Raw genomic sequence first — 25,660 nt, forward strand, 5'->3', positions numbered from 1 at the left:
CTGTGGAAAGGAGGATGGTAGGTATGGTAGGTGTAACATTGATAGACAGTAGGCGTGCAGAGTGGGTCCGAGAGAAAACTAAAGTTTGACATTCTAGTGGAAATCAAAACGAACAGTATGGGCAGGGCATATGTGATTCGAAGGAAAGATAACCGATAGATAGTTGTTAAAAGTAACTGACTGTATTTCAAGAGAAGGTAAATCAGGGGTGGCAGGAAGTTATGTGTGCGGATGATATGAGGAAGTTTGCAGATTTCAGATGGGTGCAGTTAGCTCGGCACCAGGTTGATTGGAGGCATTTGCCGTGCAGGGGGGTTAGCCAGGCATGATGATGATCATGAAGGTGGAAGGGGTTATGATAGGTTGTTTAGCGATAGCTAGTCTTCCTCTGTCCGGTATCCCGAAAGTTGCTTCAAAGCCTGAGCTCTACGTTTTGCATTATTATGCTTGCGCAGGCGATTGCCATTGTATAACGGGACACATTCCAGCCGGGTCCCTTCTGCGCACGCGCAGTAGCCAGCAAAAACGCGCACCAATCATTGCGCGTGCCTCTCTCTGGTGTCTCTCTTGTGACTGCAGACTAGAGTGTGTTCATTGAGTTGCCGTTTAAAGACCAAACATGCGGTCACTCGATTTCTCTGACCAGTGTGGATACTTGGCACACAGTTGGCCTTGGAGCTTCGAACACCCAGTGTAAGTTTACGCACAACTCTTGGTGCGTTTCACGTGTCGCATGTGGGTGTGCCCTGATCCACGGACGCTCGCGAACTCGCTCTTGCTTCCGCCTAGCGGCAAGAAGTTAAGATGGGAGGGGGGTCTTTTAATACGTAATACCAAATGTGTCGTCTCTGCCTGTGCAACATGGGAAGCGAAGGGGCGCGTAGTCTTCGCCGTCGTGTACACACCTCTTTCCTTCGCGCGCTCTACGGGAATGGCAGTGTGTGACCCATTTGCTGTAATGGCACATGGCTTGCAATGGCAAAGCGGCGTAGCGGGCGAAACGGTGCTCGGAGTATGCATGCAGCGGGCAACGGCCCGCGCATGGAAGAAAATAAGAGGAGGGTCTGCTTTCTCTTTGTTATCGGCATTACAGTTTCCTTTCTTCTTTCGACGAAGGGTGCGGGTTCTACTTCGTTTGTCTTTTCATGACATCTCTCCGGCGGCGCGGTTCTTGGAAACCATAAGCGCAGGGAATTCTTTCCGTTGGGGCCGTTGATCCCATTCGCTAACCCGGATGTGAGCGGATCGTCCGCCTTTCGTGTGTGCGCAAGTGGAAGGTATACGAGTACGCTGCCCCCTCCTGGTAAGCGCCCTCGGCATAGTGTTGGGCGACCGCAAGGAAGCCACGGCAACATTCGCCGGACAGCCTCCCCCCTTCCCCCATTTCCTTCTTCAGCGCGTAGACGCCCAGCGGTATGGTGCCAGCAGTACCGCGCGGGAAACGGCGAAATGTTTCTGCCACACTGCGTTGCTGCTGCTCATTGAGCGGGCGTAGCACTTTTCTTTACACAGGAGTGGAGTGTCGTAGTGAACATCGTAGTAGTGTAGAAGTTCAATAAATGGGGCCGACTGACTCAAATGGCCGGATTTTGCAGACACGGCTCCCCCCCCCCCCCCCCCCTCCCGCCCCCTCCACAAAGAAAATAATTTCGACAGCGCCTTCAGTGGCTTCGAGCAAGTTTTGGACACTTCATGAGAGGGTGCGCATATCTTGTCTTGAGCTGCGTTGCGTGCTGCACAGGTGCTCTGTAAAAGGCTGCTCATATTGCGGCGAACCATTAGCAAATGGAATGAGTTCGCAGGGCTCGTTGTAACTGGGGCTCTTACATCGTACGTTAGAGCTCTAACTAAGCGAATGCGTCTGGCCGTCTCGTCATTGTTTAATGGGTCTGTGTGGTTCTGCCCGTTTTGGATTGTCCCCCCCTTTTTTTTTTCTTTTTTGCACGTGTCTCCGATTCTGTGTTGCTTATTCCCTGTACCTGTGAACTCTCTCTGCCACGCAGTTATGCCTTAGTGACGGCGCAGGAAATTGTTAATGAACGAGCGGCTGTCAGTGAATGATTAAGGGAATTCGGCTGTCACTGCAGCGCGTCGTTTCGCTCGTGTTTGTATGCCGTATCGCTCACGCTGCGTTATGTATGTGCATGCATTTCGGTGCTTGAAGCATATAGTTGACCGCTCGCACTATATTGATCTGCGCGCGTGGAAAAATAAGTTTTGAGTAGATATAAAAGTACAAGATGCCGGGCTAGTTGGTACTGCATAATGAAATAAAACAGCTCAAGGAACGGGACGAAACACGGAGGGAAAGAAACACGGACAAAGAAGAAACACGGACACGGGCGCTGTGTCCGTGTTTCTTCTTTGTCCGTGTTTCGTCCCGTTCCTTGAGCTGTTTTATTTCAGATATAAAAGGTTTAAAGCATCATGTGTGAAATAGGACGGAAACTGCAACTCTGAGCGGCAGAAACGCTGCAACGAATCCTTGATCTTCGCCATAAAGCACGATGTCATGTTCTCCGAGCCATATAAAGTCAAATGATACGCCTGGACGCCCATATCGGCGTAGCGTGTGCGCGTCGCTCGTGAGGCCTTTTGCCCACTCGCGTGGCGGTAATCAGACGCCCAGCGGCGCTGGAAGGCAGGCCAAAATAGCGCCATGAATTATGGAAAGGGGGTCAGAGAGGATCGAAATGACCGAAAAAAACATCACGCCAGGAGGAGCCGGCGCGTACGCTGGCAATCCTTCCTCGTTTTGCATGATGACCCCGAGCGGCGGTCGCACGCGCGCTCACACACAGCCCTTCGCGCACATATTGGACGCCGTTTTCGGTGTATGCGGATCGAAGAGCCGGGGCACGACTTCGCGGCAGCGCCAAACGCGATTGATTAGGGAGCAGCGGCTTCGTCGATATAGTTTGTTGCGGGTCCAGCCGCGCACTTTTCCCGTTCTTTCGCGCCGGTACACCATATCGCATGTCCATGCGGCTGGGCCCGTCCGTCGGCGTAACGAGCGGATCGCGAAAAGGTTGGCAGAGTCGTCTCTGCGGGTGCGTGTAGTGAAGAACACGCAGCGCTATGAATAGCAGTGTTCACTCAGAGGAGTATGGTAATCGGACAGCCCGAGAACCCGACAGGTCGGCTGCGAGAGCGCGCGCTGAACTACCGCACGCGTAGCTCATCTGTGACGGAGCCGAGACGGCGGTGCCAAGACGCTGAGAGGTGTGCTCGCGGCGCTCTTCTCTTGGGCATGGCTGTGGCAGGTGGTAGTTGCCAGGTGGGCGGTATGACGTCACGAGACCGCATGGCACGGGCCGAGTTGGAAAGAGCTGCTAATTCGGGCTTTGTCGGTTGGGTGAGATTGGAATCCAGGCACGCTGTCCCCTGTGTCACGCAGGCAGTATCTTCTTGGGTGGTCTTTTAAGCTCTAACTGTATCGGTCCGAAGCACTGGCTTCCGAAACAACTTGTTTTCTGAGATTCCCATTGCGACAAGGACGGAACTGTACGCGCTCGCTTCAGCGGCGCGGCGACAAAACTGGCCTTGTGCCGCACTGTTATTATGCGGTGTGTTTCAGTACAGGTTTTTCTTCCAAAAGCCGTGAACGATACACCGGTGGGATGTATACAGGTGGAATGTACGGCAAGGTGAACACTATTTGTTCGGCATGAGTGTTATAAAAAGACGAATAATAATAATAATAATAATAATAATAATAATAATAATAATAATAATAATAATAATAATAATAATAATAATAATGCAGTCTTTATTTTTCAAACAAATGTGCGCATATATTGAGCAGGTCAACCCAAGCCATGCATGCTTGTCGGGCTGAAACCGGCTGCAGCAGATCATCAGTACCATTAGCAATAGCAAGAATGTTGTACATAGTCAGGTAAAAAGAAAGTGTCGCAAAAAGCAAAGATAGCACTAGCAATATTTCACACAAGTCACATCACAATGGTTTCTACGCAGATAGTCTTAATTCACGTTTAGAGGTTGCAGTAAGCAAGGTAATGAATTAGAAATTTTAGGAACATGATAGCTTCTCAGAAGGCGGCCATTGGCTATAGGGCACAACATTGTATTGCTAAGTTGAAGGCCCTCAGCACTGCAGGCGAGTCCAGTTTATAAAATTCCGAATAGGCATCGCGGTTCGAAATATCGAGCATGAAAAATGCGCTTTCGAACGTTAACTTTGCCGCCGTGCGCATCGCTAGTGATATTGTCAAGGGAAGCCCATTTATCGTGTGTAGCGTGGGAAAACCAACTCGAAAAGCTTTCAAGAGCATTTTGTTTTTTACCTTTCGGAACCATGATCCCGATACTGAAAGTAAAAAAAAAAATAAAAAATAAAAAATCTGGGCTCTATACTTTCATTTTGACAGCCTTCAACGTAGCAATTTCATTATGTGCCCTATCACTAAATATAAAATGTTTGGTTCGGTAATTTTAATTAATGAATCGTTTTTCTGTTGTATACTCCATCGCGTAAAAAAAGTCCTCGTTCCGTTGTCATCTTTCACTGACAGCGCTGTGGTATATTGCACTGTTTTGAGGAGACTGATCGGTATGCAATAATTTGAAACGCCCAGTCTACTTGCACACGATGTCATTTTCAGTCGCTGCTGCGATTGCTTGGCACCTCTGTTGGTGCGCATGGACGTTACCAAATTGCAGCAATACGAAGAGAGCTCCTGAACAACGACAAAAAAAAAAAAAAAAAAAAAAGTTAGATGGGGGCACTGTAAACGCCTCTTCGCTCTGTCTGCCCACCTCAGCCGTGCCTTATATAAGAACGGTGTGCACTGCATCCGGAAACCTCGTTCGTGCGAGGTCTGCCCGATCTACCGGCGTACTGCGTCGAGGCCCCTGTTTTCTGAGGTCTGCTTTCGTGGCAGGCGCAGTGGAGGAAAACGCGGAGGAGAATCGCTATCTTGCGTGAAGAGTTCCGCCAGACCTTTTTAAGTTGGCCCGTCGTTCAGTGGGTCACCACTGTCTGTGTGGCCTTTCCTGCAGCCGCTTTGATGTTTCGAACACAGTAGCTCGATCTTCGATTGGTCGCCGCCCGCCATCCTTATGTGTTGGAGATTGTCACAGCGGGGCGAAGGCCACGGTCAGTCCTGCGCAGTGTCCCGATCAAAATCGAAATTCGGCTCAGAAAAAAAAAAAAAAAAAAAAAAGTAAACTTTTTTTTTTTTTTTTTTTCTTCGCGGGACGCCGAAGGGAAAAGGGTGCGGATAGCCCCGCGCGAGTGTCATGCGGCCGGTCAAAGGGGTCATGGAGCCTCTTCTGATGCGTGCACTTCGCGATATCGTTTTTACTTCACTGTGCAATCGCGAATTTCGCGTGCCCGATGTTCGCAGTGCTTCGCTTGTAGGCCGCTCTGATGCCAATAAACGGACCCATTCAATGCTCACCTAGTTCAAGACAGCCGCCTGACTGATTGTCAGGCGCATGTACCAGTGATTGGACCTTTTGGAAAATCACCCTGTTGGACGAGCCAGTGTATGCACGACCAGTTATAAGTACGGATCGTATCTAAATTGTTGGCGGACCTTATCGAACGCGCAAGTGTTCATAGGGTTCGTCGTGTGGCAGGCTCGACCGCCATTGCGCGCTGTGCCACTCGTGCCCAGGCCCAGGCGTTTGCCCGCCCAACGGCCGCGCATGTGGGTCAGGATCGCCATGGGCAGGCCCGCTCTAGCGGACATCTCTGAAGCATCTTCGCGACGTGTGGTGAGAAGGCGGGGAGCCGGGCGAATGTAGGTTGACTTTCGATGCTCCCGATTTCGCCTTCGGAAAACGATGCTCGTAGCTGACGGTGCCGGCGGTCACCGACGCGTTGAGCCCCCCGTCGGTCGGTCGGCGCGAAAGAAAAATACCAACGCGCTGTTCTCCTGCATGTGCGCTCTTTCCATCGGCCATTTTTCTGCTGCTACTGTCGCTGCACCCGCTTTAGTTCACTGTACCCGCGTTGCAGAGCGGCTGCCTCGCATGCTGCTCCCCATTCGCCCCCCTTTAGCTCTGCTAGTGTTACAGGCGTCTGCTGAAACCAGGCTATACCGTGGAACCTATTTATAAATAATGCGCGATGTGCATGATATTCGTTCGCTGGCCCGATGAACTTTTGTTAATTGTTCACATGATGTCAGTGTGAGGCAAAGTGCAGTCAAATGGAGTTTCACCCTTGTCTCAAGCGCTCGTCGCCGCTGTCTAGGTTGTTAGACGCTCTAGACGCCGATAGAACTCGTGTTTTGCGCGCGCGCCCACGTGTGTGTGTGTGTGTGTGTGTGTGTGTGTGTGTGTGTGTGTGTGTGTGTGTGTGTGTGTGTGTGTGTGTGTGTGTGTGTGTGTGTGTGTGTGTGTGTGTGTGTGTGTGTGTGTGTGTGTGTGTGTGTGTGTGTGTGTGTGCGTGCTCGCGCGTGTGCAGTTAATTGCTCGATGTAGGGCGTGGTTTGGTGTATCTGAGTTTGTTGCAAGTTCCGATGTGAGTCCTGCTTGTAAGTGCCAATAGCGAAGGCAGCCGACTGAAGCCGCTGTGCCCCCGTCACTCGTCTGTGTTTTAGCTCCGAGTCGAGTATCTATACGGCGCTGCCCGCGCCTTCTTTTATGTTTTGCGGTCAGATGTGCGTCTGGCCGATGTCGCCTCGGCAACGGTCGGAGAACAGAGAGGAGTGGTGTTTATTGACCAGTAAGGTGCAGGAAATGACTGCGAATGTCTCTACGGGCGATGTGTCCGAGCGCACCTGTGCAAACGTAGCGGTTCCGTTAGCGGACGTTTTGAACAGCCGGGATGCCATTTCACGCCCCCTGCCATGAACTGTCGAAGCCAAGGTGTCCTGTATTTCAGTATCTGTTTTCTTGGCGCGGTTATAAAGCGCCTACGTTTCCGAGGGAAGCAGTATATGTGCAGTTAGTAGGTTTTTATATCAGCACGAAAAGGCGTCGCTGCGGTTCCAAGAGCTACACCTAGCACGTGCCCGCCACCCAGTGTTGGGAACCTGAACCGCGGTGGCTGTTCGGACGTTACGAACTAAGTAGAGGTAATGCGCATGGGCACCGTAACTCATGTCACGCGGCAATAGCACCTGCTTTCGTTCAAGAGGCACGTCTCGCGACATCTCACAGCAGCGGCTAACGCGAAAAGTTCAAGAGCAATCCTCCTTTTTTCCGACATGGCTGTACTGCGAACGCCTGTAGCGAACACGTTGTGTTGACGCTGTAATTAATTATAAACGCCACTGCATCTATTTTCGTCGTACTTCCATCTACAAGTCTCACATTTATGTCCATTATTATTTAGAGGACGAGGAAGAGAAACCTGTTTACGAAATAAAAAGGGTCAAGTCGGCGGCTGTAGCAAAAAAGTTAAAAAAATGGTGTGGGTTCGACATTTGAGAGGAACTGGAAATTGTGGATGACTAGAAGAAATTCGTAGGTGCTGATCACGATTCATGTTACGTGATAGGTGTCAGCAGTGTACTCGTGGTGTGTGACGAAGTGGGATGACATAGGCCGTATGGGGATACAGTTGTGATTATAAAATGCCTCGATTTGCCTAAACCTTCTTCTCCTTGAATTTTGGGGCGGACAGTTTGATTGATGCAGGTTTTTCGTTATATCCGAGTGTTTATGTTCTATAGTACCTCGTCTCTCTCGCCTCGTCCCCACACGAGCAAAAAGGAAGATCTCTCCATTTTGCCACGTGTGGAGCGCTGCAGATGCCACGTGGCTCAATCGTGGTAGAGGTTTCGGAGCTGCGACGCTGCTTTTCTTTTTCTCCCCTGCCTCTTTTTTTTTTTTTTTTTTTTTTTTTTTTTTTTTTTTTTTTTTTTTTTTTTTTTTAAAGCGGGAAAGCGGGGGCACACATTCGTCGTGGTCAGTTTGGTACGGACAGCCGCGCGATGTTTGCGTTTTGCTCATTTAAGGCATGTCTTTTAGAGAGAAAATCCTCTTACTCGTGGATAATGTATTGGGGCGAGATGAGAAACTACTGGGGATAGGGGATGTTCTAACGACCAGGGGATGGATCTCGAAGTCGCGTCGCTTGAAGATGGCCACGTTTAAAACAGTGGGAACGCGACACTTCTCGAAGGCCTCGCATAAATTATTTGGCCCGCCTTTCGCACAGACCATCTGAACTCCATTGTTGCGCTGAAACTGCCATGACATTCAAATGCGCAAAACAGTCAGAACACCTTGCTGTTGCGCTCATTTCAGTGTTTTAGGATGTGATTTAGAACTAAATGCTGTGTTAATTCGTTTTTCTTTTTTTTTTTCATCATTTAGATTGAGTGGTTTCGCACGCTCGAGGTATGTGAAATTTTCTGGTTGCTGCAGCAAAATTGCACCCAGTGGAAACCTAGAAGGGCTTCAGTATATCACCTGTGCAAATCATCTTTTCATACGAGGCTCATTCTGATTCTTTCTTAAAAAAAAAAATTTTTTTTCTAGGTTGCAGTGAATTTTGGACAATGAAAGTAAAAAAAAAAAAATCAAATTGCAGCTCAGAGAAACTTTGCGTATTAAAATTGTTTTTGCCGAAAAAGGCTGGAAGCTGCAGGTAGGGCCTTAATATTTGATTTTTTAATGTCGCCTTGCTCATAGTGCCGGTTCTGATAATCTGGCCACTGCAGGCGAAACCTGCTGGCCATTTCAGGAGATTAACATCACATCTAAGCTCTGCTGACGCCCTCTTTTATAGGCGATGATTACAATCCATCCGATGGGGTATATGCGTTAGCATTGTGTATACTAAGACTGGGTGCATGTGAAGTTGTGAATATGAGATGCCTTTATTTGCTTACGTTCCCTAAATTTTCCTGTTCTCCTTCCTGGATTTAGGGGCGATCAAATCGTTTTTCGTTTTACCCGAGCCTTTCTTTATATCCAAGTCCTTCGCCCCTCTTGCGTCTCCCCTACACGAGGAAATGAGAGATTACCATCTCTTCGTTTTGCCGCCTGTCCACCTTGGTAGGTGGCGCACCTCTTATTGCAATAAAAACTGAGACTGCAGTGACGAATGAGAAATCATTCACTCGATAAAAAGCAAACAAAAAACACGGGGATAAAATTTTGTCTCGTTATATTTCATCCGGTTCATCTTCGGTATATTTTTCGGCCGTCCTAGCGTCTTCATCTTCTGTGATGACGGCATCGATGATGTATCGGCTTTCTAAGCGCATGCTTCGCTTCTTATGTTTAGCTAGGAGGACCAAGCCTTTTCTGCGAAAAGGTGGCCGTGGTGCATTTACAAACAGTTTTTGTTTAGCCACTCACTGGAGAGCACTGCAGAATCTGCACTGGAGAAATGCGAAAGCTTGACCAGTGCTGATACACACGGAACATCGCGCGCCCCTTAGCTATTGCTAACAAGGCCAGGACTGCTGCCGCACAGCGGAAATTCTTTCCTTGTCCCGACCACCGGCGGTTGCGTTTCGATGAATGAATGAATGAATGTACATTTATTTTATATACAGGGAAGGTGCGGCAGCGGTCCTTAAGGGGCCTCGATGCCCTTACAATTACTAGGTGAGTTCCATCTTACGGGAGCCCATTGGCGCCGGCCGCGGCCCGGGCCCACTCGAAGGCTCATGTGCTGTGCGATGTCAGTGCACGTTAAAGATCCGCAGGTGATCGAAATTACTCCACAGTCCTCCACTACGGCACCTCGTTCTCTTTCCGCTTTTACTCCCACCTTCCTCCCTTTCCTTACTCGCGGTTGAGGTGTCCAGATTGATTTATTGATTGAAAACTTTACTGCGACCGATATAGGCGGTTCCCCTAGTCCCCCACTCAGATACCCAGACCCGAATAGGGGGCTGGAACTCCGCGACTGAGAGTGCTAAGAGTGCGCAAGAATACACTGATTCTTCGCGGCCTCAGCCGCCTGGCGGACGACTTCTTTTCGGGTCTCAAGGTTTTCGCTTTGTAGAAGGGGCTACCAAGCTTCCGAATCTAGAGCGTTGGCCATTGCCCCGGGCGAAAAGGGGCATTGCGAGATTATATGGGGTCTAGTGTACCTCTCTGTCCGCAGTGTTTACAGGTTTCGTGTTGTCTGTTCTCTATTTTTTAGTGGTGCGGCAATTTCCGGCCTGTAGTCTGCGAAGACTTTTGGCCAGAGAAAGTGTGACAGATACTGCGCCTTTCCTTTCCCGACAACCAATTATAAAGCCAGAGACACATTCACTTCCAGTTGGCAGGGCCATTTTTTAAAGTACACCACCTACACTAGTGCAGCAAAAATCCATGTAGGTATAGGAGATTTCCTACACTGGTGTAGCTGGTGTAGGTTAAACGAATGGCCCGTGTCGTCACATTTATTAGTCACGCCGACATTAGTCATATGGCTAATGTAGACGTATATTTGATTTTACTTTTACATTTTATCCTATCGACATATTTTTTTTTTTTTTCTGCAGCATGCTCATGTCATCCTCTATCGACCACAGCCATTCGTTTGATCCTAACTCTTCTTAGAACGACACAACGGTTGCGGACATGACCTTGCCGACATCGATAGTAGGGCAGTCAAAGTGTCACCGTGATTTGGGCAGGGTGCGCACCTGTTTAGCACCCGTCAGCGAATGGTCCGCGAGGTTGGCGCTTTTAAATCCCGGCTGAGCGCGCAAATAACCAGCTGAAACGAAATCGCTCTAGTCAATTCTTTGGTTTGGCCATGGTTTGGCCGCGATTCGGCTACTCGAGAGCGCTTGCTTCTGTGACATGCACGACATGCTAGTGTTCCTACATGTGAGTCAGTTGGAACTTATGGAGTAACGTTATGTGGTGTTCTTTATGCCATACAAGGCTGTCGTCACTATACGGGTCCGTTTGCGTGGATTGTGCTGCTATGGAGTGTCGTACCGGCGGTCTAGCCGGCGCCACCGCGGAATACTTGAAGCAAGTGTGCCTTCGACCGACTGTAAACGCTCCGTTCTTGGCTGGGTAGAGCTGGGCAGTGATACTGAGTAGGCGGGCGACGTGCGGCTGCGAGAGATGCAAATTGGCGGCAGCGAGAAGACATGCGACTCGGCAGCCGAAGCCCGCGGAAGACCACTGGTCTCCGTGCATGCCCTCCGACTTGCTGCCAGGACGGTCGAGATGCTTCAGGAGCAACGGCGATTGCAGGATCAGTGCGCGGAAGCAGTAGCGGCGGGTTCGTTTTCCAAGACGCGCTCTGTAACCGACGCAGGCGCCCTTGCCTCAGTGGCGGTCTGGCCGGTGGTTCCCGGAGAAGAGGCTACTTCAGCGCCCGAATTGACGACCAGCGACGCTGAACAGCGGCTGCGGCGTTTCGGCAGTCGGCGGCCGGATATTGCGCAATATTTTCCACACAACGTGTCCCCTGAAGTGCTTTGCAGTCTGCGTGTGCTACGCGTCGTTAACGGGTGAGCACAGAGTGGGGACGTCCGCCATAGGTCACCTAGGCCCGCCCTTAAACTGGATAGCGTTTAAGTCCCCGTTCTGCTGAAAATCCGGGCATTTCGGCGCCGTGAGCGAAAAATCACAGGCACGGCTTTGACAGGTGGAAATGGGTAGGTGCAGTGGCCGAGCCCCAACTGGTCAACGGGTTGTGTGACGTAAAGATACCACGTGATGTCACAAAGTTTGGTGAAGTTGCCAACTTAGGTTGCTGATTTGAGGTGGGAGGGTGGGGTTTGAATCAACCTTCCAGAGCTTCTTGAATGCAGAGTCAAACAGGCAACTTCTAGGCACACGAGGCATGATCGTACGGCTTTGGTTGAAGTGGGTGTTTATTATGTGTGTTGGGTGGTCACTTATGACCAGTAGCTGGATAACATGGTCGCTTAGGATATTAGAGGTGCAAATTAAAGGATTGGTAATTAAATCAGCAGGGACTACACGTATGCGAACGTATGCAAGGGGAGCTGCAGACGAGAGACATTAACCCTAATTAGCTCTATGCATATACAACTGGGCAGGAGGAAACCGAACAGCTGGAGCAGTACCATCATATGCTCGCTGGTCATTTGAAGGAATTTTCTTAATAACATCATCCATTGATGGGGGAGAGGTATGCCTTTTCCTCACGTCTGTAGGCTGCTTTAGTAATGTCCTTTGTTTTTCAACATTGTTGTCATCAGGTGCTCTGATTAAAGTTGCCTTCATTTGTTTGCTATGGATCTGCTGGAAGACATAGAACACAAACTGTAGCTTGCCCAGAGTAGCATCTCAATCCTGAATGATAAGCCTGACAATATGCAATAGTTAATATCCTGGCTATTAAAAATTTTATTATCTTGGCCATTAAAAGCTATTAAACATTTTCATCAGAACCTACATACACCCTGAAAATAAAAAAGTATGCTGTATCCTACATTCCGTGCTCAATTTTTCCTTAATGGTCTCCATATTCCAAACCAAGCTAAATGAAATGAGACACCTGGTTCATTAAATAATATATAAATATTTGCCTGTACAGTTACTGCTTTAATTTAATGTAGGCCGTCTGTCTGTCTAAGTGTTTATGGAGGCATAATTCAAGGCTCCAGGTGATTGAACCTCCTGGAGTCCTCCACTACCGCATCCCTCATAGCTAATGTTTCTTGGGAACATTAACTCCAATGAATCAAACCAAGCTAGACTGTTCTTGTTGTGATTCTACTGGCAGGTTAATAGTCCTCTTATGAGCTCTTGTACTGGTTTGAGTTATGTGTATGTGTAGGAGGTGAACCGCGTGGAGCATAGTGTGTTGAAGGCATAGGAAGATATTAACCCTCTGTTTAGGGGAGTATGCTCCAAGGTGGATTAGATTTCTAATAAGGGTGTAATTATAAATTTATAATCCACTCAAGTGCAGCCATTCAGCTACATAAGATACCTTTCCTTCGTAGCTGTATAAGTTCACTTGGGTGGAAACTAGTGTGTTATTACAAGAAAGATATAGTGCTCAAATATAGCTCATCATGAAACTCGTTCTCTTTATAGCTGCTTTTAACGTCATCATTTGCCATAGACTGAGAAAGGAACCTCATCGATGCCGTGACCATTTTGACCAAATACAACTTGAGTCTGCAGTGAAGCTCTACCCATGTTCAAGACCCTTGTAGAAAGTTCTCTCCTGATCAGAAGTATACCCCTAAATATGAAGCTTGGCACAAGAAAAAAAAAATAAGGAAGAAAGTGGTTTTGGTTGCTGTTGACTCGCCAGTGATGTAATGTGGGATGCCGTGGACAATGGTCTATTGTTACCAACTGCTGTTTGTTACATTGTATTGTGGTATAGTCGGATACAACTCAAGAACAGAGTGGCAAAACTTATCAAAGGTGGCCTTCCATTCAATGGCGTCGACGGGTTCCCATGACGTGGTGGTTAACCATGCAAATGTGAAATCGTATTGAATACTATGTTCGAGGACAACATTCTGTGGCTCTGCTGAGAAGGCCAGTCAGGAAAAAGAAGATGATGGGCTTTTGTCCCTGTCCTGTGGAGAATGGTTTCTACTGACCATCTCTCCAAATCCCCCATTCACACCGCTACACCCCTACTGCAAACAATATGCATCACGGCGGGGTAACAAATGCATGTCTCCCTCTCTGTTCTACCTAGCTTCCCCTCTAGTGCACAGAATAAGCTGCCCGCAAGATTTACCGATCGACACCATTGGATGGAGGACTTTCTTTGATGGGTATTTACCACTCCGTTCTTGAGGTGCATCAGACTGCAGTATGTTTGTATTTATAACCGGCAAGCTTCATATTATATGCCAGATGTAGCTGAAGCAAACATCGTTTTTCCTTCAATTTTCAGAGAGCCCACTCTGGGTGTGGATGGGTCAAGCCACCCTGAGGGGCCTATGAGTGAGGCTGAGGTTAAGCCCTGCTCTCTTCAAGGGGGCGACGCTAACCACAACCACCCCAACACCCTCAACCTCGCTACAGCCACTACCAACGGCAACAGTACTGGGGGTCCATCGCCACAATCCCTCCCTGGCCAACCCTCAGTGACCAGTGCAACCCCAGTGGATGCACCTACCCCAGACGTTTCTACACCTGTCAGCAAGGCCGATATGGAGCTTCTTGCACGGCTTGAAGAGCAGAATAGGTATGCAAGGTTCTCACTTCAGGTCTTGCACTGCTTTGTGTGACTTTGCATATCTTAAGTTGTCGATATGATAAGTGATGATAGTGTAGCTAAAGAAAAGGTGTCAGAGGGCAGAAATGTTTCTTTCTGCTTTTTAAGCACTGGGCAGAAAATTTAAATATATGCTAGCTGAGCAGGAGTTCTTTTATCTTTGAGATAAAAGCCCTGTGGTTGAGTGATCTTGGGTGTTGCTGTAAGATGTTATGTTTTTTTTTTTTTGACAATAAGGTATTCACATTGATTGATTGACCTTTGCTGAGCATCTGGTCATGAACCTACTCACGGGAAAAAGAAAAGTGGCAGTGTTTGAATGGTGCATCTAATATATATATATATATATATATATATATATATATATATATATATATATATATATATATATATATATATATGTATGTGTGTGTGTGTGTGTGTGTAGCTTCTTCTTTTTTTTTTTTTTTTTTTTTTTGCAGTTACCAGAACATGCTTGATACTAAAGTATGTAGTATTAAATTTTAGAGGAGAAAGTTCTCCTTCTATTGGTATTAGTCTCAATCAACATATTTGTTCATTAAAATTTTATAAAAAGGAAGTTGTCATATAATACGTTTTTTCTGCACAAATGAAATACAAAAAAGTTGAAATACGGTTTCTGCGGCAAGCACCTGTCAATATTCAGTATGTGTCAACATGTTATGCACAGGATATTTAGAGTTTTGTGACAAAATGCAGTCTCTAGTGGTGACTTCAATAGCACAAGACATGATTCTGCATTGCCATTGGCAAGTGATCCCTCCCAGCAGACATTAGTTGACACGCTGCACATAATAGCAGTGACCTTTAGAACAGGCAGGATGTCTTTCGATCAGCATGCAGCAGCCATGATTTGGAGAGCCGAAACTTGTCGGCAGATGAATGTTGCCTTTCTTGGTAGGTTTGACACACTTTCACTGTCGATGCTAAAATCTGGTGAATGAAGTTGTCATTTGTGTGACTGCTCCTGTCATCGCCCAGAAACTTCAGCCTAGATGCTTCAGACTCTGAGAAAATGAGTCGTTTTCATGGGGCAGTGGAGCACGATGCTATGTGAAAATGAGCGTCATCTGACCTGGCTCAAAGTGGGGGCTTATATCCCGTCACATAGTGGAAGGCAACAAAAAAAGAAAAACAAAAACAATAGTTCCGCTACTACCCACTGGATGGCCCTAGTGGTCCAGAAGTGTTTTGAAAGAAGGAAAATTCAACTGTTGAATTTATTGATAGTGGGTCATAGACGGGAATAGGAGTGGGCAGGGTAGTGTTAATCTTGAGGAGGAGGAGGATAAAACTTTTGTTTTTCTTCCTGAGTGGAGCCCTCTGTCCAGGGCCCCATGTGCCGCCTTTATCCTGCAGGCTCGCTAGAGCAGCTGGCGCTGGCCTTGCGGTGTGATTCTGGTTAATACTCATTAGCTCATTGCCTGAAGTGTTTTTCTTCCTGAGTGGAGCCCTCTGTCCAGGGCCCCATGTGCCGCCTTTATCCTGCAGGCTCGCTAGAGCAGCTGGCGCTGGCCTTGCGGTGTGATTCTGGTTAATACTCATTAGCTCATTGCCTGAAGTGCTCCAAATGTTGATTTGGAGCAGGCTGCTGTCATCGATTATTCCTCAAGGGACAGAACACTGGCCAGATTGTGTTATGGGATTATGGTAAAAATGCCAAGATTTTGCCTTATATAACACAAATTGAGTACTACAATATCAAAGAAACAAGACATTACAATTTTAATTTGGTATTGAAAATCTCGTGAAAACAACTCATTCGACATCTTGTGGAGAAACGCTGTTACTATCACCGTAGTACCCCACGTAAACACATCTCAGAAATATTTGAAAACGCATCTCAGAATGTTCGTTGTATTTTATTATATTTAGTGCTCTCTCCAGTGTGCCCTTAATCAAAAACCACCGCTTCTTTTGCGTCGCGAATGGTATGCTTTCAGGTTTTGTCACTAGATGGCACCACAATGTTCTGAATTCCTTGGATGAAGCGGTGATAAAGCTCACTAAAACCGTCGCCGTAAGAGCCTTGATGGTGGAAACTCAAATCCATGCTACTCTACACTAAATATGTCATAATTACTGTCTGGTGGGTGAAATTTACATTTGTCTTCGGTGCGTCCTTTTTGTTGACCAGCAGACGTCATCGTGGTTGCTGCACATGGTTTCCAGCATCGGGCTACATAAAAACGGGTGCATGCGCTTATAGAAAAATTATCGTTGCACGTTTCTACCAGAACCGCTATGGAACTGAACACTTTAGATAGCAAAGTTTTCATTGTGCTGGAAAAGATTTGATGCCTAAATTTCAGTTGTCTGTCAAACTATGGCTTCTAGAAAAATGACTGGAAGATCTTAGCTGTAAATGCAATTTTGTTGTTTCCACTTTAAAGTATGCCATTTGGCCTTGAATTGGTCTTGTAGCATTTTTCTGGTTGTCCTGCTGAACTGTTACTCATTCACTGAAAAACAGTTTGCAGTGTAGTAACAGTTTTAAGTTTATTATCTAAACCATAATTTTATTCTTACAAAAAAAAAATTGTGTTACAAGACAAAATTTGTCAGGCATCTGGCATAAAGGGAAATCACAAATTTAAATTATGGGCACATAATCACCGGGAGACAGTCTGCTATATTTGCAGCCTGTCATGGCAGTGTTGCCATCATCATCGCGGTGATGATGATTCTGAAAAGTTTTTGTTAACCAACCAGCACTGCATCAGTGTGTTTGCCTCAAGATCCATATGATAGGCTTTGACTCTGCGCTGTTTTCCTTTCTTTTTTTTTGCAAATAGAGAAGAATGAGGTATGCCTAAACCCCTGTCGTGTCCTTTAGTTGCATTTTATATTCACTGGTGGCTCAGACCAGAAGAGTAATGGCATTCAGTGACTGAAATAGGGTGTTATGTAACATTGCACTTTTCGGCGGTCATGTGACTGAGGTAATATAAGAATGTATGAAAGGACTTGCTGTCTATATACTCTCTTCTGACATTTGTGCGATTACACAGCAGGTTGGAACAGTTGCTGTGCATGTTCAAAAGAAAAATGCCCCTGCACCTTTTACCCAGGCTCTTGGAATCTGACTCCAAGTCTCTGAACTCGCTGACCTCGACACACTCGCGAAAGTCTTCAGACACTAGCCAGGTGTCAGTGGCATCAGGTGCAAGTCAGCAGAGTGCTGCTCTAGATGATGACTCTGAGGATGCCTGGGTCCTCTGGGGAAGAATGGTCAATGAATGGGACTCGTACATCAAGAAGAAAAATGCCTATGTCAAGGTTTGTATGATTTAGTCAAATCACACAGTACACCACTGGCAAGTGAGAGCTGTATGCTCCATTTGAAATGCTAGGAAAGTTATTGGTTTAGGTTAGTTTCAGATTATGGAGTTTAATGTCCTAAAGCAGTCCAGACTTGCCATGTGTAAGGTAAATCAGAAATCTATTGGAGAAATAAAATTTTTTAACAATTTGTGATTTTACAGCTACTTTTGAGCACTTCGTGGTGAATAGGTGTAGTACTGAATCATCTTTACCTTCCTTTAAGGTCCTATTTGAGTAAGTAACAAATGGCCTGTACGTATATTGTGTAGAGATGTCAAGCTATGTACAGTCGTAAGCAAAAGTGGAGAGATCATGCGCTTTGAGAAAACTGCCCGCCAGCTTTTTCTGACAGTGAAACAGTTATTTCTGAGAAATGCATTAGGTACCATGCATAATATACTTGCCTTCTTGCCCAAGCAATTTTCTCTGGCACATCTCTTTATACATAAAAAAAGCAATCGTAGCAGTTAGCGTGGTCTCTCCACTTTTGCTCACGACTGTACATGGTGAGTAATGACTTATGCTCATCTAGTAATGTCCTTACCATGCTGGAATATAATTTTACTTGGAGCAGTAGTAGCTCAGCTTCTGATGAAAAGCAGACACTATAAAAGTGGGATTGCAAACAAAATGAATTGTTCATTGCCTGTTACATATGGGCGTTAAAAAAAAAAAATTGAGTCAAGGTTTGATCTTCAAGGTTGAATAATGTTACACCAAGCACTTGTATTGCCTCCAGTGACCGTCACTGATCTTTTCCTAATGTAAACAGTAAGCCCAAAACTTCTACCCAGGCAGCACACATCTTGGGTACCCAGGCAGCACACATCTTGGGCCCAGTGTTGGTACTGTGTTGGCGATGTCCAAGCCAATGTACGACCAGTTGTTACCGATGTAGTACCAACACTGGGCCCAATGTTTGTGCTGCTCGGTTCAGTATAGAGTGCTTATTTTTCTAAAGATGTCATTACTGTTTTTGGAGCTAATGTCATATTTTAAATATGCTTTAGTTATTTGAGCTACCAGATATGTTTTTTTTTTCTTGACTGTGGCAAAATCGAGATAATGCTGGTCGCTGTTTCTTGTGCCTGGCCACATTGTTCCTCAAAGTATTTTTTTTTTAAATACTATGTTGTAACATGCTGCCTAAAATAAAAAAAAACAGCAACTAATATATCATTTTTTAATAGTTTGACTGGTGCTTTGCCCAGTGCAGCTGTGGGTTTGCTGTGATACTCTTTATTGGTGCCATATTCAGTCATTAGGCTTTTGATAGCTGTTAGAGCCCCCTGTGGAGCAGTGCTCATTTAGTCATTCATTTAATGACTATTTGTTGAAGGCCCCGCTGCAGTGATGCAGTGGTTAGGGCAATCGACTGCTGAACCCAAGGACACAGGATCCAATCCCAGCTGTGGTGGCCACTTTTTGATGGAGGCAAAAGCAAGGCGCCCGTGTACTGCGCATTGTCAGTGCATGTTAAAGAACCCCGGGTGGTTGAAATTTCCGGAGCTATCCTGAGTCGCTTTGGGACGTAAACCAAAAACCAAACCTATATAGCAGACTATTGGTTAAAGGGTCTTTAGAGCACCCATGGGATGAAGGCACTAGAGGTCATTAGTAAAACTTTTTTTTTTGGTTATAGCTACTGTGTAGCCAAAATTGTACATAGATTCATAATAATGTGGTTTTGACTTGTTATAGTTTACTTCTTGGGCATAGAGGACAATGGTCTCACGCATTTAGCTCAGGATTAACGTGGCTACCGAGGCTCAAGTCTGCTTCTGTCTGGTTGGAAGTTAGTGTTTGTTAGCGCCAAGCTGCTATGTCATTTGGCACTTACGTTTTGTTGGCGGTAATGTTACAATTACAGCTAATGAAGTGTGTGGACACCTCTATTCAATCTTGGTGGTACTAAAACACTGCAGTGATAGTCGCCTAATGATTCCTTTTATTTTCAGCTTGAATTTAAGAAGCAGTTACACATGTCCAGATTTTGAAGCTGTGAATTTGTCGAGGACTTTTTGGAAATTTTTGAAAGCATAGTTAGTACAAATTGGAAGCTATTTGGAACCAGTTGGAATTGAAGTGGGCATAAATGGTTTCTTTTGATTGGCAGTGCTTCTATTTACCCCTGTAAACAGAAACAAATGATCGGTTTGCCACTCTCTTTGAATTTTTATTGTACCTGAATTCTATTTTGTGCTGATGTACATCGTTATATTTTTCTTAGACTCTCCGTCTTGCTTCTCTCATGCTGTCATAGTATTTCGTGTTCACTCCTTTTCATGTGTGAGAAGTGAAGGGTTGTCTTTCTCCTCAAACTACCCTTTCAATGTGCGCAGGAGCAAGTGCGCAAAGGTATCCCACAGCACTTTCGGGCTATTGCGTGGCAGCTGCTCTGCAATGCACCTGCATGTGCAGCACGCGAGCAATATGCCGAATACCTCAAGGCAAGCTCCCCCTGCGAGAAGGTGATCCGACGCGACATTGCACGCACCTACCCTGAGCACGAGTTCTTTCGCGACAAGGATGGCCCTGGCCAGGAGGGCCTTTTCAATGTCATGAAGGCTTACTCCCTTCATGACCGGGAGGTGGGCTACTGCCAGGGGAGTGCCTTCATCGTTGGGCTTTTGCTCCTCCAGGTGTGTTCATTTGAGTCCATTATCTGATGTGATGAAGGATGAAGTATGTTTTCTAGGAGGAAGTTTGTTGTTACTGAAAACCTCTTCATGCTTTCAAACAATTTAAAGTGAAGGGACGTGGAGTGGCCTTCAAGAATACCCATTCTAATCTCTTTGCACACACACTTCTGTGCAATTCTCATGCACATTTTTTGTAAACAGCCGAGCAAGGAGGCCTGTCAGTTGGCACTTACTTAGCCACTATCACTTCAGCGCACGAACAGAAGAGGGAAAGCAGGAAAAGAAGAAGAAAAAAAGGATGACGAGGAAAGATGTCATGGCCGGCATGTGATTCGAAATTGAAATGGTGACTGATTGCGTGCTGCTGTAATGTTGTGTTTGCTTTGGGGCATACCGGAACACTGTATGGATGTATCCATGGTGGAAAATGACATTGCAATATATAGGATGGTAGAAGATAGCAAAATAGGGTGGTAGGAGATGTTGTTTGCATTTCTAAACTACATAAGTAGTATTTGTGCCTAATATAGTGCCATTCAGCTTGTGCTTCTGGTAGTGCGTTTATACAAGTGATGTACAGTCGTGAGAATAAGTGGTATACAATACGCAGCAAATGGTAGAACTGGGGGAAACTGCATTTCAAAGCTATCTAGCAACTGCTGTCTGGGATCGAGACAATCCTGGAGGTGCTCCATTGTATTCACATGCACGTGTCACAGTCGCTGCCTCTGTCACTGTTGCTAGATGGCGTTTAGATGCAGTTTTCCTGAGCTCGGTCTTCATCTGCGAGTTTAATACCACTTTTGCTCTAGGCTGTACATTATCTTGCCAAAGTTTCTAGGCCCCTGACATTAAATGAGCTACTTGGCGTGGAGTGGGCGTGGGACGTTATAGTGACACACTGACTGCATCACCATGACTATAGCAATTATAGCCTTAACTATAGCTGAGACAAATTCTGTTATTGCTTTTGTAGTGTTAGCAGAGTAAAGTACTGCCATTGCCATTTGACGAAAACATAGTTTTGAATGTGCACTTGCCATCATTGTTTTTTTTTTTTTTTTTTTTTTTTTTTTTTTTTTTTTTTTTTTTTTTTTTTTCCTGGGAATCTATGCGACAGATGGTATTTGTAGAGAAAGGTATTGGGAATCATTGCTAGTCGCGCATATAGTGACATCTAGTAGAGGAAGATATGCAGCATAAAGATGTGCTTTGGCAGGACTTCTACGTGGAGCGCTGGCATTTGAGCATGGTGATGCATTTTGGTTGTGAAAATGAGTGGAGAAATTATATTTACCAGCACCAATAAAATTGGCAGCTGCTGCATTAAGATAGCTAATTTATTTAAAATGACATATGTAACTGAACTCACCATGTGGGTTAAAATCGTTATTAGTAGAATCATTCCTTTGCTACGGAAAAAAATGTGCAGAACAAGCTGCTCATTGTGCCATTCTTACTTAGTAGGGGCTTTGTTTGCCCTTGGCACAAATGTGAAGAACAAGTAGCTATGTTTGTATGCCGTGTCCTGGGCTGTTGATTTGCAGAAGCTGATCAATTGCTCTGTTCATGCGTAACCATTGTGCAGATGCCTGAGGAGGAGACGTTTACGGTGCTGGTGCGCATGATGCAAGATTATCGTCTGCGTGAGATATATAAGCCCAGCATGGCAGAACTGGGGCTCTGCATGTACCAGCTGGAGTGCCTTGTACAGGTGGGTCTTCAAGTGACTGACATTGATTGAACTGCTCTTAGTTGCTTGTTGCTCCTAATGACTCCTCACTGGATGCTTGCTGCGGTGGCCTGTCTTGCTGGAGAGCTGTCAGTAATGTAACTTTTCATTCTGAAGGCATCAACTTATAAGCAGGTCCCATTGTCTACATGATATAATAAATTAATGGAATGCAGCATAGCTTTGGTGTCGGAGAACAAGTGAGGACAAGTTATCCGATAGCACTGGAGGATGAGTGTGATAAAAAAGTCAGGTTTGTAGTTCCAAATGCGCATATTTGTTTTAACATCCAGAAGTGTGATGTGGAAGTCTACTAACGGATCTCCCTCAGGCCTGGCCTGTGTGGTGCAGTTTCCCTACTAATTTCCTTGCTTCGTGTGTGTACTATTCCATGTGCAGGAGCTGGTGCCAGAGATCCACATGCACTTCCAGGCTCAGAGCTTTCATACATCTATGTATGCCTCCTCGTGGTTCCTCACTCTGTTCACATCCTGCTTGCCGCACACCCTAGCATGCCGCGTCATGGACCTTTTCCTCTCAGAGGTAAGGTGTGCTAAGCTGACTGCTTATTTCTCTTTTGAATTTCTTGCAGCCCTTGGGACTTTTGTTATATTGTAATTGCTCCCTACTTCTGCATTCTTATTTTAGGGCACATTATGTTCCACTGAGGTGTTTTTAGTCCTGATTGCAAGGTGCACATCATATATCTCATGTTTCACATGCCTTGGTGGCGGCTTAGTAGCTGAGGCATTTAGCTGCTGAGTGAAAGTTAGCAGATTTGACACCAGCTGCAGCGGCCAGGTTGAAGTAAATTCAGACTACTGACAACACATTGAGGAGGTTTCGGTGTTCATCAGAAAACCCCAGGTGATTGAAATCAATTGAGAGTCCTCTACTGCAGCATCCTTCATAGCTGTTTATAATATTCATGTACAAATGCTTGAGCACATACAATCTTCTGCTACATGATTTGCCCTTGGCATCTATGATCACTTACTTAGTACAAGCAAACTGAAAAAGGAATTGGGCTGTGTTCCATTGAGTGAATGCCGCAGGGCTCTGCATTTGAAGCTGTTCTACATGATCTATCACGATGAAATAGGAGTTTTGTCCTTATCAAAATTGCACCCACCAAACTATATATATCCTCACGAATTGATCATAGTGATAAAGTACAACCGTACTGCTCAATGACAAATATTTTCCGGTATTATTTTTTTGTACGAACCATCGAGGATTGGAATGCTCTACAAAATGAGGTGGTGATATGAAACACAGCGGATTTGTTTTATAAGAGCTTGTATCCACCGCAGTAATGCCTTTTTGGCACTGAGCGTTTTTATTGAACATAGAAAACGTATGTTGCTTTGACATACCAAAATTGATGGATCATCAAGTGCCTCATGTTTAAAGCTTCCAATCTGGTGCTTATCTTAATATGTTAACATTGAGATGAATGTCAGGTTAAGATAAGCTTTACTGGTTTGTTGTCTGGTGGTTTGTTATCTGGCTTTGTAAAGGAACTTCCAGAAGATGTAAAAGAAGGCTATTGTATTAAGGTTGCTGTCAGTTGTGTATTGCAAATTCTTTTGATCATTTTATACATTGCAGCATGCAGAAGTCAGTGATCGGACAAACGGGAAGGGCAGGAGAGATGTGCGCTAACTCTTAGTGCAATTTTCACTTTATAGAATTTCTTTGTAATGCATTGTCGGGGACAGATGTCTCCATGATGCACAATAAATAGTCCAAGAACATAGATATTAGGTATTTTTGTAAACACATAATTTCTTAAACACACATTAAAGCATAGCAGGCTTACTCTCACCTCCACGCGTGGACAGGGCTGTGAGTTTTAGTTGCCACTCACATAACCTCCTGGCTAGTTTTGTCCTTGATAAATCACATGCACAATTGAACAACTGAATATACTGCTTATTTATGCTTTTTCATGAAGTAGAAATTAATATTATGCTGTCTTGTGTTCAGTACTTCTTGGGCAGTCAGTTTTTTGTATCATTTCTTTTTTGCTGGATTTTGGCCGTGACAATACTCCTTAAAGGGACACTGCAGCACTTTTTGCAAAAGTTGGGCTTTCAGCAGAAAGCCATTGTTTTTCATGCTGCGAATTGAATATCAGGTTAGTTAAAATTAGGCAGAAGAAATACCGCATGTATCCGTACCAGATGCGCCCACAAACGATGCAGCACTTCCGTTGTGGGGAGCGCAGATTTGGCATGAAAACTTGCTTTGGCTACAGTGAGGCATTTTGAAAAGTAGTGTGTGTCATTAGTAGCAGAAACTACACTGCCCTAGCAAAACCTCGGCCCGCATTTTCCTGGGAAGGAAGGGCAGCGAACAATGCCTTTGCCGACTACCTCCGTCTCAGGCCTCCCGCCCTGCCCCGAAAGGTTATTGTTGTGCAAAATGAACACAAATCTTGGTGTACCGAATCCTGCTTTGAATGCCTTGGAGAAACAAAGAATGTTATAGAAAGGGTGAAGCAGTACACAGCTACCACCAGACAAATGAACAATAAGCGAAGCATGTTTGCAGAGCTCTGCAATGCTTACGAGGCATTGACAGGGCTATTGTTCTGGAGACAAAGTCAAATGCGTGCAGAATGCCGCTTGAGTCATATGACATTTAGCAGACGTTGAAAGCCTATAGAATACACGTTTAGTGAATTGACGGCTGACGTATGTTGAAAGCCAAGCTGCAGCTTCCCCGCACCCATACCTTCGTGAGAAAACCGTTTTCCGAAATCTGTTTTCTTAGAAAGAGCTTCGTCGTTTTTATTTCCAACTTAATGTGCATCCCCAAACGAGACAGGACTATGTAAAATGTAAAATGACGAGGCAGCAACGGGTGCAAAATCGCCAGGTGATGTATGAACAACGCCGATGATTGATTGCTTAGACGCACCGAAGGAAACTTCACTCTTCGTGCTCCTTACCTGAATGCGCCTATACCCAGTTGAGCGGTACACTCCTTATCTTCTAATAATGCTCCCATAAGGGTTCCACGAACATATCAGGCACGTGCCATGCTGGAAAAGATCTTGCAGTCTTCACAACCTAGCTTCGACATAGCAGTGGACTCTTCTTAATCATCTGCTAGTTCGCAAAAATCATCAGCGCGTGCTACTGACGAGTTGTCCATGTTTAGCACAGAAGTCGTTGCGCGAAGCTTTTTTGCAAAAAAAAAAAAAAAAAAAAAAAAAAGAAAAAAAGAAAAAGTAAGAAACTGAGACACGCAAGTACAACCATGCGCCGATGCTGTCTGACCGTCCCATCATGAGATTGCAGTCCATGAACTGATCGCAGATGACTGTCCCGACTGTTTTGTATAAGAAAACAGAAGGAACCGCATTATGGTTCAGCCATGCCTTTTTGCAAAGCCTTATAGAAATCTCATTAGAAACAAACTGCATGTAGTCACAGTTACGAAAATGCTTTGAGTAGAATGTTTCCTTTGGTTGGCTTGAATTTATCTCTCTTCTCAGCAACGCCGCATTGCGCCGCGAGCTTTTATTACAATGGAAGATTACATCGTCGCGTCCACAGCTGTTCGTGCATCCGAACACATGCTGAGCTGTATTGTATCAGGTGCACAACACTAAATTGATGTGCTTTGTACGTCCACAACGCACACAAAACGAGAAACAGCGCACGCCGAAAACCCCCTCCGTTGGCTCTGAATGCCTCCGGCTCCTCACGGTGATGTCACGACGGACAGTGAAGCGAGGTTTCTCCTTCCGCTTTCCTCCTCTGTAGCTGTCGCGCGGGGCACGGGAAATTTGAATTGCGCAATTTCAGTCGACGATTGCGCAGGTGT

General features: G+C 45.7%; 1 protein-coding gene across 4 annotated transcripts in view; it reads left to right on the forward strand.

Moving 5' to 3' along the window:
• Positions 1 to 25,660, forward strand: part of LOC146204954 (ecotropic viral integration site 5 ortholog-like) — a 235,032-nt gene that overhangs the window by 155,688 nt on the left and 53,684 nt on the right. For all 4 annotated transcript variants that reach the window (XR_014704094.1, XM_084589640.1, XM_084589639.1 and 1 more), the window contains 5 exons: positions 13,781 to 14,074; positions 17,197 to 17,404; positions 19,792 to 20,091; positions 21,680 to 21,805; positions 22,223 to 22,366. Coding sequence is in view for 3 of the 4 variants with exons in the window: in XM_084589639.1 (XP_084445765.1) it covers positions 13,781 to 14,074; positions 17,197 to 17,404; positions 19,792 to 20,091; positions 21,680 to 21,805; positions 22,223 to 22,366 (1,072 nt within the window). In the remaining variant the exon portion in view is untranslated. The remainder of the gene's footprint in view (positions 1 to 13,780; positions 14,075 to 17,196; positions 17,405 to 19,791; positions 20,092 to 21,679; positions 21,806 to 22,222; positions 22,367 to 25,660) is intronic.

This window comes from Amblyomma maculatum, chromosome 1, assembly GCF_055883805.1.
Source record: "Amblyomma maculatum isolate TAMU_Amacu chromosome 1, ASM5588380v1, whole genome shotgun sequence".
Taxonomy (NCBI): Eukaryota; Metazoa; Arthropoda; class Arachnida; order Ixodida; family Ixodidae; genus Amblyomma; species Amblyomma maculatum.